Source organism: Rhinopithecus roxellana, chromosome 11, assembly GCF_007565055.1.
Source record: "Rhinopithecus roxellana isolate Shanxi Qingling chromosome 11, ASM756505v1, whole genome shotgun sequence".
NCBI classification, from domain to species: domain Eukaryota; kingdom Metazoa; phylum Chordata; class Mammalia; order Primates; family Cercopithecidae; genus Rhinopithecus; species Rhinopithecus roxellana.
In genome coordinates, this window is record NC_044559.1 from 53,088,813 (window position 1) to 53,101,196 (window position 12,384).

At 59.0% G+C, this 12,384-nt stretch overlaps 1 protein-coding gene across 1 annotated transcript in view; it reads left to right on the plus strand.

Moving 5' to 3' along the window:
- ADGRA1 (adhesion G protein-coupled receptor A1) overlaps nt 1-12,384 on the plus strand; it is a 31,335-nt gene that overhangs the window by 4,398 nt on the left and 14,553 nt on the right. The window contains exon 4 of the mRNA XM_030941384.1: nt 1,533-1,678. Coding sequence (XP_030797244.1) covers nt 1,533-1,678 — 146 coding nt within the window. The remainder of the gene's footprint in view (nt 1-1,532; nt 1,679-12,384) is intronic.

Genomic DNA, 12,384 nt, shown 5'->3' on the forward strand with positions numbered 1-12,384 from the left:
GGGTAAGGAGGAAAATTCAGCCACCACCGGCTGGAGGAAGAAGACCTGAGGGTCTAGTAAAAACTAGACTTGGAGCCCGACCTGCCCACACATGGGCCAGTGGTGCCCGGTCCGCCTGCCCTCCCGCCCGCCTCACGCTTGTCACACCCACCTTCCTGCCCGCCTGCCCCGCCCACCAAGGCCACAGCCCAGCACTGAGTGAAGCCTGGCCCAGGCTCTGGATGGCTGGAGAGGACGGACGGTTGCCATGGCGACAGAGATGGCCACGAGCCCGTTCGCAGGCTGAGTGACATCGTCAACAGAGACAGGCGCTGGCCCTGGGTCTGGCGGGGTGGGCCGGCCGTGGAGCACTGTGGGACGCCGGTGGCTTCCCTGCAGCCTCTCCACCTGTCCAGCCTGAAGTCGGTGTCCGGAACTCCGAGCTCTGCCACTTACACCTTCTCGTGATCCCCAAATGCACACGGCCTGGGTGAGGCTCAGCCCAGACAGACAAGGGGCAGGGCCGGCTCTGCCATCCTCCTCAGCGCCCCAGGCAGTGACAATGACAGCCCCGCGGCTGCTTCCTGGAAAGAAAGAACCTGAGGCCCAGCTGTGGGGCCCCCGCTCCCCCACATGGTGCCCCGGTTTCCGGGCCTCCCTGTCTCCACCAGGCTGCGTGAGGCCTGGGCACGGGGATGGGACACGCCAGGCCAAGGGAAAGGGTGGAGCCCCCGGGGCCTGCTGTGTCTCCTGCCACCAGCGGCACGCAGGGAGCTCATCTGAAACTGCAAACGCAGCCCTCCAGTCTTTCCAGCCCACCCCACAGTATTCTCTTCAATTATTGCAGAGCCTCCTCAGAAGTGAAAATTGAGCTCTGGATTTGATAAATCATCATAATGGTGCGACGTTAGCTTTATGCGGCGAATCTCTGTATTCCTTAAACATTTATGTCCTTTCCAATTATAGCAGTATTTTACCTGTCATTTCCAAATGTCAGGTTATTTATTACTCCAAAGGTAGCAGTGTGGCCCTGGTAATCAACTAACGCAGGAAGTCTCCATAGCAATGAGGAACGGCCAGCTGCAGGGTCACACGAATGCGTCCTCGTGGGGGCTCATCCTATTCACCGTAAGAGCATCCTGGCGTGACCCCCCGGGGACTTCACCTCCTCTCCCTTGGTGGACACCTGTCCAGGTCTGAGCTCAGGGGACGTTGGTCTGCAGCTCACAGGGTCCCGTGCCTGGGCCACAGGGACCACAGTGGGTTGTGCATGCAGGGGGGTGTGAGTGCACAGAACCATTGGTCCCCACAGACTCCCTGCTCCCGTCTCTGTGTGGAAGGGGAGCAAAGTTGAGCCGTTCAAGGGTCTCTGCAGCTCGGCGTCTCCCTGTGACTTCCGGGCGGCTGTGGGGTGGCCGCCGTCTGCCATGGGATACAGACACTCCTGGCCGCCTGCTGCTCTCATTCTTGAAGACGCAAGCCCGGGCCGGGGCTGCTGGGCTCTGGGGGGTGGGTGCCCACCGAGGGCCTGGCTGACCGCTGCTCCCCCACAGGTGGGCATCGTGCTGCACTATTCCACGCTGTCCACCATGCTGTGGATAGGAGTGACTGCCAGGAACATCTACAAGCAGGTGACCAAGAAGGCCCCTCTGTGCCTGGACGCAGACCAGCCACCGTACCCCAGGCAGCCCCTGCTCAGGTACTGAGTGCACCTGGGCCCTGGACACTGCATGTGCCTTCTGGGTCTTGGCAAACCTCCTCGCCAGGCCACCAAGGGCCTGAGGACGATCTGGTCCATGGGGGAGGGTCAGTGTTCCGAGGGAGGGTGGAGAGCAGGCGAAGGATCTGGGGGTGGGGCAGTGTGCTGGAGGGGAGGGGCGACGGTCACTGGGGGTGAGGTGGAGAGGGCCCAGAGGGTGGAGGGTCCCGGCTGGGGTCTGAGGCAGGCGGTGCCCTGCCCTCCACATCAGCGGCTGGAGCCCAGCTGGTTGGGGGCTGGCGTGTGTTGGGGCTGGACGAGCCTCCTGTGCCCCGCAGGGCAGCCACGCCCGGGAAATGGGCTCTGGGTGGTTTTGGCTTCGGCTTCATGGTCTTCGTAACATCAGGCGGCTGACTGCTGGTGGGTGGAAAACCTCACATGCTCAAGCACTCATTTCAAGGTGGCCTGGGCCTCTCAGACCAGGAGCAGGTGTGATCCCCCAGTTCCCAGCACCTCCCCATCTCTGCTGTGTGGGGCCCAGGTGCTGGGGTGGGACACTGGCCCCCACCCGCGGCCTACACCAGCTCTTGGTCCCCATCCATCCCCAGGCCGGGAATTCACCGTGGCCTTGGTGGGAACCACGGGCCTGCCTAGGGGGCGGAAACAGCCCATGATGGCATGGGCGCAGACCTCCCTCTCTCCCTCCCTCCCTCAGTGCAGAGCCAGGGAAACCCGGGCGTCCACGTCTGGGAGGTGGCAGAAGCTCCTCTGCACCAGCAGGAAAAAGCCAGGTCAGGGAGCCCGGACAGCTGCTTTAGACAGGGGTCTGGCCGCAGCCGTGACCGGGCCGCGGAGCTCGCCAGGGAGTTCAGCGCCTTTGGTGTTTCCTTTTCTGAACTGAGACTGAATTCCAAACACTCAGTCGGCGACAGCCAGGCTCAGAGTGTGGCCTCGAGGTCTTGGGTGCCTACCTGGCCCATCCTCTGGGGTTCCCTGAGGCTCCCTGAATGCCTGCCTTGGGCACCTTCGGCTTGCCCGGAGCAGCGCCCTGTGTGAGGCACCCCTGCCAGAGGCTGCTCTGAGGCCGGCGGTCCCGGGGGGTCTTGGAGGACATTCGTCCTATTGCGTGTGAGATGTGGTCCCTGCTGGTGCACAGACACCTGCTTCCTCAGAAGGGTGGTCCAGCACTGCCCCGTCCAAAAGCATCTGAAGAATTCGTTTCAAGGCAGATACAGCCACGTCCTGTGTTGTTCAGTAAACAAGGCTCATTTCCACCCGGAGCATTTTCTGACACTGTTTGATTTTCAGATCCACGCAGACACGTTGCCACTTAGCAACCAGAGCTGGGTGGTGCTTCTGCGGCTGGTGGGGGCTGGGGAGGGAGCGTTTCATTATCTTGCCTCTCCTGCCAGGGAGGCCCCAGGTCCCCTGGGTTTACAAATCACTCTCAAAACGCATTTCCTCATCTGTAATTGATGGAAGAGCCACCTGGTTTTGAAGACCAGGCTGGCAGCCATGGAGCACCCCGGCACTCTTCCGTCCGCCGTGTGCCAGTGCGCGCCACAGAGCCGTGCGTCTGTCCAGGTGCTGCGGGGCCAGCGGGCCTGGGGTTCGGCGCTGACCAGTGGGCCTGGGGCTCGGCACTGACCTGCGGGCCTGGGGCTTGGCACTGACCGGCGGGCCCAGCAACGGCAAGGCCCTCTTGCGGCCACAGCGCTGAGGCGACTGCTGTTCCTCCTGGAGCTGCCTGGAGAGCCCCATCCTCCACCCCCTGCCCTCTGGGCCCCCTTCCTCTGTACAGAAAGGTCTTGACATTGTGGCAGGGGGTGTCCACATGGTGCCGTGTTCCAGCCGTGTTCCTTGGTTACTGGCCTGCCTGGTCACTCTGTCTCCCCAGCTGCTCCCCAGGTGCCTGGTTAGGGCTCGGCCTGTGCACCCCTGAGGCAGGTGCAGACTCGGGAGTGGTGGGCGGTGTTAGCTTGGACTTCGCCGAGGGCCTGCCCTCTCCGTGGCCGAGCCTGGGGCTGCTGGGAGACTGTGCTGGGAGACTGGGCGTCACCTCCTCAGGGAGACCAGCAGGCTGGAGCGGGGCCTTTCTCCCCACACCCCGGAGGGGCTCACGGTCTGCCCTCCAGGCCCTGGCCCAGAGCCTCTTCTCACCTCCCCCTCCTCCACCAGGAAACCTCCTCATCAGAGAGGCCGTTCCCAGCAGCCCTGCCTCCCCAGCCCCATTCCCTGGCCCACACATTATTACCGCCAACAGAAATTTAGTTTCTGAGTTCCAAGAATCTTGCAGTCTAGGAGGGAAGGGTGCGGCCACCTCTCCAGGCAGCATGTTACCCACACCCTCTCTGGCTGTTCCCATCCTGCCCTCTGAAAAGAAGACCCACACTCCTCCCTGCCTCACCCTCTGCCGGGACGGGGCAGCATGACCAGCTCCCACTCACATGGACAGTGGCCAAGTCTCCGCTGCTGCGCATGAAGGAGCCGTGTGTACCGCCCGCCCACCGCCGGCCCAGCTCTGCAAGTGTTAACGAGAAGTAACGAGAAAACAGCCGTCCCCGAGAAGCGGCTGTGTGAACTCAGAGGACACTCCTGGAGCCGCCGACGTTTTGAGAAAGGCCTCACCATCCTGAAGGCCACAGCCAGGGTTTGCCACGTGCAGCGGCCACCTCTGCTTGACTTCGTGGAAACCAAACCTTCAAAGTCCAGGGAAGATACAGCCACGTCAAATGTTGCCATGCTGGTGTCCGTGAGCATTTCACATGCCTGAGTCCCTTTCTGTGTGAGCATGGGGGATGTCCCACCTCTGCGTGGGACCTCCCCTCTCCACAAGACAGCCTGGTCGGCAGAGGGGGCGGATACCCCCCAAGACCCCCAACTCTGCAGGGGTTGGACTCCGCGGGCAGGAACCTGCCCTCTGGTCAGGGTGAGGTCAAGGAGTGGAGGGGCCAGTCCAGGGAGGCCCAGCAGCGAGAAGCCAGAAGTTTCTGTGGCGCAGCAGGGGCCCCATGGCCAAAGTCACAGCCGCCGTCCACCTCTCCCCTCACGCAGGGGTGTGGCCCTTGTTACTACGACAACACAAGCCTTCTGCCACTTTCTAGATGAGGATTCACCTGATCTCATCTCCCCTTGGTCCCAGGATGAGCCCCCCACGCATGTGGGCCTGTGTGGAGAGATTTGAGGGCACCCTCTGCCACCCCAATTAGGAGGCACTGCACAGCCAGGCCCTCAGAACCGCCCTGGGCCTGTGGAGGGGCAGTGGGCTGACGGGTGTGTGGTCTGAAGCCCACACCAGGGCGAGGGCGGCAGGACTGGACCCCAAGGGGGGTGCCTTGGATTTGGGGGGCGCCGGAGCCCTTGCTGGCTGCAGCTTCCCTGCTTTAGTCCCAGGCCCATCACTCCCCTCCATTCACACAGCGTTTTCTCCAAATTCCAGCAGCATTGCAGCTGGTGAGGCCCCTGCCGACTGAATGAGTCACACACAGGCCCCAGCTCCTAGAACCTTTGGAGACCCTTTTCCAGGCCCGAGCTGCGGCCCTGCCTGGGCCCCTGCCCAGCAGCCCCACCAGGATGGGTCCCTCTGCTCTCCTCAGCTCCCGCCATGCCAGGATCTGGTCATCTCCATCCACCCACACGGATCCCTGTGGGCATCCCCAGCACAGCGGCTCTAGGCCAAGGAGGGTGCACAGGGTGGGCACAGCCTGGCCTCAGGGCACAGGGGACCGGAGAGCCCCCAGGAAGGGCACCAGCCACCAGATGCTGGCTTCCCCACATTGGGGGCACCGTGGCAGGCACCCATCCCAGATCCTGCTGAGGTGAGGCCTGGGCGAGTGGATGGACATCACACAGAATGTGCAGCACGCTTCCTGGGGGAAGACTGTCGAGGCCAAAGACACTCAGATAAAGTGGCAGGTCATGTCTCTGCACACAGTCTCACCCCACGGCTCAGAGTGGCCCTCACGGACTCCTGGGCAGTGTTTATCGGGGCCACGCCAGCTCTGAGCGTCACTGGAGTCACAACTGCATCTCAAGGCCGCATTAAGAAGCACTACGTCTTCCAACCCGTGAGCACGGGACGTCTTTCCTTTTATTTAACTCTAATTTATCCCAGCAAAGCTTTGCCATTTCCAGTGCACACAACTTGTACCTCCTTGGCTGAATTTTCTCCCAAGGATTTTGTTCTCTTGATGTCATTATAAATGGGATTCTTTTCTTAATTTTCTTTTTGGATTGTTCATTTGCTTGTGAACAAAACACAACTGATTTCTGTGTGCCAACCTTGTGTCCTACAGCTTTGCTGAGTTCCTTTATCGGCTCTAGTTGGTGTTTTCTTCATTCTTTAGTGTTTCCTGTGTATATGATTATCATGTCATCTGTACACAGGGATAGTTCTACTTCTTCCCTTACAGTCTGGAGGGCTTTATATTTTTTTCTTGCCTAATTGTGCTGGCTACAACTTCCAATACAATATGAGTCTCTCTTTTTTTCACTTGTCAGTCTAGCTAAAGGTTTGCCAATTTTCTTGATCTGTTTACAGTCAGTTTGAGTTTCATTGATGGTCTTCATTTTTCTCTTGTCTATTTTATTTATCTCCACTCTGGTCTTTATTACTGCCTTTCTTCCATTAGCGTTGGATTTAGCTTGCTCTTCTCTTTTCAGGTTTCTTATGGTGTAAAATCAGATGGTTGACTTGAGCTCCTTTTTCTTATGTGGACGTTCATGGCTATGAATATTCCTCTGTGTGCTGCTTTTCCTGCATCCCTGAGTTATCTCATGGGGTATTTTGTTTCACTTATCTCCACAGAGTCACTTCTACTTTTCCTTGTGATTTCTTCTCTGGCCCACTAGTTGTTTAAAAGTATGCTGTTTAATTCTCACAGATGTCTAGATAGTCAGGGAAAAAAACACCCTAAAATTGTGCTGCAACTATTAGTGTCAAGCTGAATGAAGGGAATCCCCGCTCGATCAAAGCAGCATGGTTTTGGGGAGCTTGTCTCTATAAGGAGATCTTCATTACAATGATGAAAAACATTGTTTCATTTCTTCCTTGTGATTTGGGTACAGCGGAGGGGTGGGAGGGAGTGGATGACCCTGCACATCCTGCTGTGTGGCCTGCCCTGGCCAGGCCAGCCTTCTTCCCTTTCTCCATGTGTGAGGAGTGGAGTGGGTGTGGGCACAAGGGGCCAGGGAGTGCCTCAAGGTTAGGCCTGGACTGGACGCCACACAGACCTCCCTGAGCACACCTGGGAGTGTGCAAGACCTGCTGCCCTGCTGGTGTCTTCAGTGCAAGTGTGGTTGTAGGTTGAGTGTGAGTCTGTTCTCTGGCCCAAGAGCTCTGCCTTGGAGGAGGGAGTTTAGGGGAAGGACAGATGCAGCCTCAACCGAGGAGTCCGTGGACTCTTGGCACTGCTAAGTGGGGCTAGGGTGACTCCGTGGAGAAGGAAGCAGGGAGGGATGCCAGAAGGGGAGAAGGAAGCAGCTTGGCTGGGAGGAGACAGAGGTGTTGGACACAGGACCCCCCCCCAGGCCCACAGAGGCACTGGCTCAGCCACCCAAGCCCTCACAGTGGTGCCTCTTCGGATTCAAGCACCCTCACCTTCGACCAACATGGTGGCCACTGTCACCTCCCAATACTCTCAAGATTCTAGACACAGACTCTGTTGCAATACTCTGTCCCAAAAACACCATTTGCAGTCTGCGCACCAGTCCTGACCACCACACACATTTGCCACAGCCTCCTGTTGCCTCCCTCAGATATCCCAAGACAGCTCAACACTGTGTGCATGTGGCCCCAGCTCCACTCCTCCCTCAGTGCCACAAGGGAACCAGCTCCATTTGGCCCCAGCCCCACCCCTCCCCTCATGTCCTCCATGGCCCCAGCCCCACTCCCTCACCTCACGTCCTTCATGGAACCAGCTCCATGCCCGCAATGTCTTTGCAGCTCAGCAGCCGGCACTGCTGTCCCAGCATTCGTGTCTGGGTGCGGGACATTGTGACAAACTCTCTACCTGCTTTCCCAGATAAGGCCACACCTCCAGGCCCAGGAGTCTTCCCCACCTCTCCTGTGCCCTGTTCTCTCCAAGCCCCACTCCCTGGACCTCATTTTTCCTGCTCTGTGGACTGCCCTGACCCCAGCAGGCCTCCACGCCCCTTTCTCAGCCTCCTGCTCTGCCACCTCCACACCACCTGGATACTTTTTCTCCCCAGCTGGAAGCCTGACTGCTTGCCCCCACGACCACTCCCCAGACCCCCCATTGCTGCTCAGCTCTGGCTCAGAGCCTTCCTATCTGCCCCTTCCTGGCCTCTCCTGCTCTTTGGGCACTGAGGGTCAGTCCCTCCAGTGGGATGGGCACTTCCCATCTCCACTCCAGTCTCCTCCCTGCACCTCAGCTTTCTCTTAGGTGAGACCCCTGACCCTCTGCCCGGTGCCTACCCACTATTGCAGAGCAACTGTCCCCTGACCTCTCCTCCCCTAGATGACAATGATGGGAAGGTCCCTCCTGCTTCGTATTCTCCAGGCTTGGCATCCAGCCCCTCCTGGTTAAATGTTGAAACCAGAAAGAGACAAACGGCAGGGATGTAGTAAATATGTGTGAAATTGGCCTCCATGCTCAACTGGGCTGGATGTGTCGATGGAAAGCAATCAGTTTCGTACTTTGTTCTGACGCGTGGGTGAGCAGCACACTGCCCGTCAAGCGGTGTCAGGCCCCACAGCCTCCGCACACTCAGGGAGGGGCTGGAAGGACCCAGGACTCAGCAGTGGCGGCGTTTCTGGGTGTGGTTTGTCTCCACAGAAGGATCCACCACAGGGTCAGCGAGGGAAAAGGCGTCCGGCAGAGTCCGAGACTCCAAAGTTCTCCCAGGAGACAGCGGGTGGGGAGGATCCACACAGAGCCTGCTCCTTCCTCCAGCAGCAAAACGCAGCAAAGTGCACCCCGCACTTCTGCCCAGGAGGCCGCTCAGGCTCAAGCTTTGGGTTCTTGCTGGGACGGGTCACTCCTGTGTGCTCTGCCAGTTCCACTGGCCACAGCTACGGATCCTCACACTCCGGCGGGAAGGCAGGTGTCGCCATCAGTCTCAAGGTTCATGCAAACAGCCCAGGCTGCTGTAGTGCTACATCCTGCGTCCCTGCACACAGAGCAGCCTTATCAGGAAGTGACGTGGGGAATGTGCTGAAAGCCACTGACCGAGGCCCCTGCCACGGCCCCGGGGCTGGACCTTCTGCAGAGCAACACCGGGCTGCACAGGGTCGAATGTTCAGAGAGAAGCTTCTTGGATCCGCCGCTTCTAACTATATGGGTGAGAAGAAAGAAAGACTGAGAGAGAGATTTGGTAAGAAATATAAAGAAATACTGGAAGAAAAAGAATAAGAGCAAATATGATGTACCCTGAGCTGATGCTTTCTACACAAAACAGGAGCCAACAGCCTGATGCCCGTGTCTGAACGATTAGCCTGCTTCCTGTACACCCAGATCTCACAATCCAGATTTGTTATTTTCCAGAATTCCGTTTTGACCTCTATTCAACCACTTCCCCTTCCTTGTCTTTAGTTTCCTGCCCAGTCCCTTTGCCACAGAGTGATGCCTGCCTGGGGCCCTGGACGCAGGTGCTGCTGGATAATTCAGTGATCCCCGGTCCCTAAGCACCTGCTCGGATGTGAGCAGAGCCCACTGAAGGGTTATTTCTGCATCCTTTAAGTGGAAATGTGGCTGAACTGGGGAGGTTTTGGGTAGGCTGGGCCTCCTGCCCACCACAGGCACCTCCCCTCCTAATCCTGCCAAGCCACATGCCTGCCATGGGCACCTCCCCTCCTAATCTCGCTGGCCACCTGCCCACCGTGGGTGCCTCCTCTCCTAATCCCTCCAGACCACTTGCCCACCATGGGCACCTCCCCTCCTAATCCCTCCAGACCACCTGCCTGCCATGAGCGCCTCCCTCCTAATCCTGCTGGCCAGCCCACTTTGAGGAAGGGCCTCTAAGTAGACTGAACTTTCCACATTTTCTGCTCCCCCTGCCAGCCAAAGGGAAGCCACTCCAGAAACAAGCAGAACTTTTATGATTTCACAGGTGCTCGGGGGCTAATTCCCCATTCAGCAAAGAGTAATTACATCCTAGTTTTGCAATCTGCCCACCCTTTCTGGTCAAGTGCACCAAGCTGTGTCGGTTATTTGAGGTCTGTGGGGTGTATCAGTTATTTGAGGTCTGTGAGGTGTGTTGGTTATTTGAGGTCTGTGGGCTGTGTCTGCTATTTGAAGACTGTAAGTTGTGTGGGTTATTTGAGGTCCGAGGGCCATGTCAATTATTTGAGGTCTGAGGGCTGTGTCGGTTATTTGAGGTCTGTGGGGTGTGTCGGTTATTTGAGGTCTGGCCCGTGTCGGTTGCTTGAGGTCTGTGGGGTGTGTCAGTTATTTGAGGTCTGTGGGCTGTGTCGGTTTGGAATTCCACTGGCACCAACACACTTGGATTCCGTGTCACAGCCCAGCTTGCTAAGGACGCCTGCTGCCACCTTTACCCGCCTCGCAGCCTCCCTGGTGCTGGCCAGGCACAGAGGAACGCGCGTCCCTGCCGCAGGGATGAGTGCTTTCCTGAGGCTCCTTCCGCCAGGAACCCCCTCTAGGCCACAGGGCAAACTCTGGAGACTGCCTTGGGCTTGGGACCTGACAGTGGCCACACACTGGGCCTGGCTTGGACCCCACAGGACTGGGGCCCTCGGGCTCTGGGGCCCTGGGAATGGCCAGTGGAAAGCGTCCACTCCCTCCTGTTCCATCTGGAATGTGTGCTCGAGGCCAGTCCTCAGGATGAGCTGCCTAAGGGCAGGCAGAAGTCACAGGCCAGTGAGCAACCTGGCGCCTGTCACTTCTAAGAATGTGGGTTCACACGGAGAGGGCAAGGATGGGGGTGGGTGGGAGGGAGCAGAGGGAACTTTGTGTGGGGAAAGCCCTGGAAGGGAGCAGCTCTGAGGTCTCTGTGAAGCAGCCTTCCCTCCCTTTCGCATCTCCCTGTGGACCCTTGGACGTCAGGCCAGGAAGGGCTTGGGCCTTCCAGTTGATCCTCTAGCCCAGCCCTGAGCTTTACAGATGGGGAAACCGAGGCCCCAGAGGCACGAGGGCTCGCCCAGAGCGCTGGCCAGGCCACCAGGACCTGGCATCTCACACTTTGGCAGTCTCCTGACTCTGTAGACACCGTGAGTACCTCCCCCTCCCGCCGGTCCTGATGTCTGCTGACAGCAGCGTTGGTTGAGGATGGGAGGAAGGGCCACATGGCACAACCGCTTCTCCACCCCCGGGAGTAGCACCAAGCCCAGTGCCAGCACACTTAGCTCCCCTGAGCAGGAGCAGAGGACACTGGAACTTCGAGGGCAGAGCAGGACACACCGCCACTAATGCCTGGGTCCAATGGTGGCCCCTCAAGGCCACACGTGGCCTGACATCCTGGAACACAGGCGCTCTTCACAGCACAAGTGATCCTGCAGACCCATCCGTGGGCACCCACTGCAAGGGGACTGGAGTGACAGTGCTATGGTGTTCAAAGCATCTTGTCAGTCATGAAGCATCCATGGCTCGTGTCTGGAGCCGGGCATCGTGGTGCCATCTGCAGGGCACAGCTGGTACCCAGGACAGTGGCGCTGTCCTTCTCCACCTGACTGCTGTCTTGCCAACCTGCCTTCCTCCTGGTGCCCGCGGCATCCTCCTCCATCCATCCTCCGCGGTTATCGAATGCAGAGGAGCCGAGGATGCACTTCCGAGGCTCGCCTTGACTTTCCGGAGATACTTAGACAAATGGACGTAAATAACTCTTGGATCCTAGCAGGAATTCTCAGCCTGCTTTCTCTGAATTCAGAAGTCACAGTTAACTCAGAATGCTAACCGGGCCAGGGACCACGATCTCACAGATGGGTCCCGTGTCCCGGGGAGGTGAGGGTGCCAGGGCTGTCTCCTGAGGTATCTGCTACCCGTCCCTGCACTGCCCGCTCCCCGAGGCCGCGTCTGCACATGCGGTTTCCTTGGCTCCTTCTGCTCCTGGGCGGCGCCAGCCTCAGGTCCACACCTGGAATCCACCGTCTTTGCTGTGACAAATGACCTCAGCGCATCGAAGGCTCCCTGGGGCCATAACCTCCATGAGTGCGACTGGCTGGTGGGGCAGCACTGCTGTCCTGGGGACATGCTTCCCGTGGAGAGGCGGCTAGGAGCCTGGGGGGCTTCGTCGAGGGGGTTCTGGAAGGGCTCAGTGGTCAAACTTCAACATGCACCTGGGCCTCACCCATCGCCTGAGTGGGGTTGTCCCGAGTCCACCCCCAGCCCCTGAGCCCTCCTCACCCCTCAGTCTTCCCCTGGGCGGGGCTGGCACAGGCTGGGGTCCTCCACATCATCTCCAGCAGGGCAATGGCACACAGGCTCTGCCCAGTGGTCAGCAGCAGGCACGGGCAGGCACAGGGAGGAGGCAACCCCAGAGTAAAGGGAAACCGACAAGGCCTCTGCGCCCGCGAAAGCCGGGCCCTGGATCTGGCCAAAGAACTGTCCTCATGAGGCCACAGCTGGACTCAGCCTCGACGCCTGACCCCGAATGACACGGTGGATCGGGTGTCCCTGAGAAGGGCGGAGGCCTGACCCCAAAGGACACGGTGGATCGGGGGTGCCCTGAGAAGGGTGGCCCCCAGGCCTGGCCCATGCTTGGCAGAAGGGTGTGCAGCGCTGGTCAGCCGC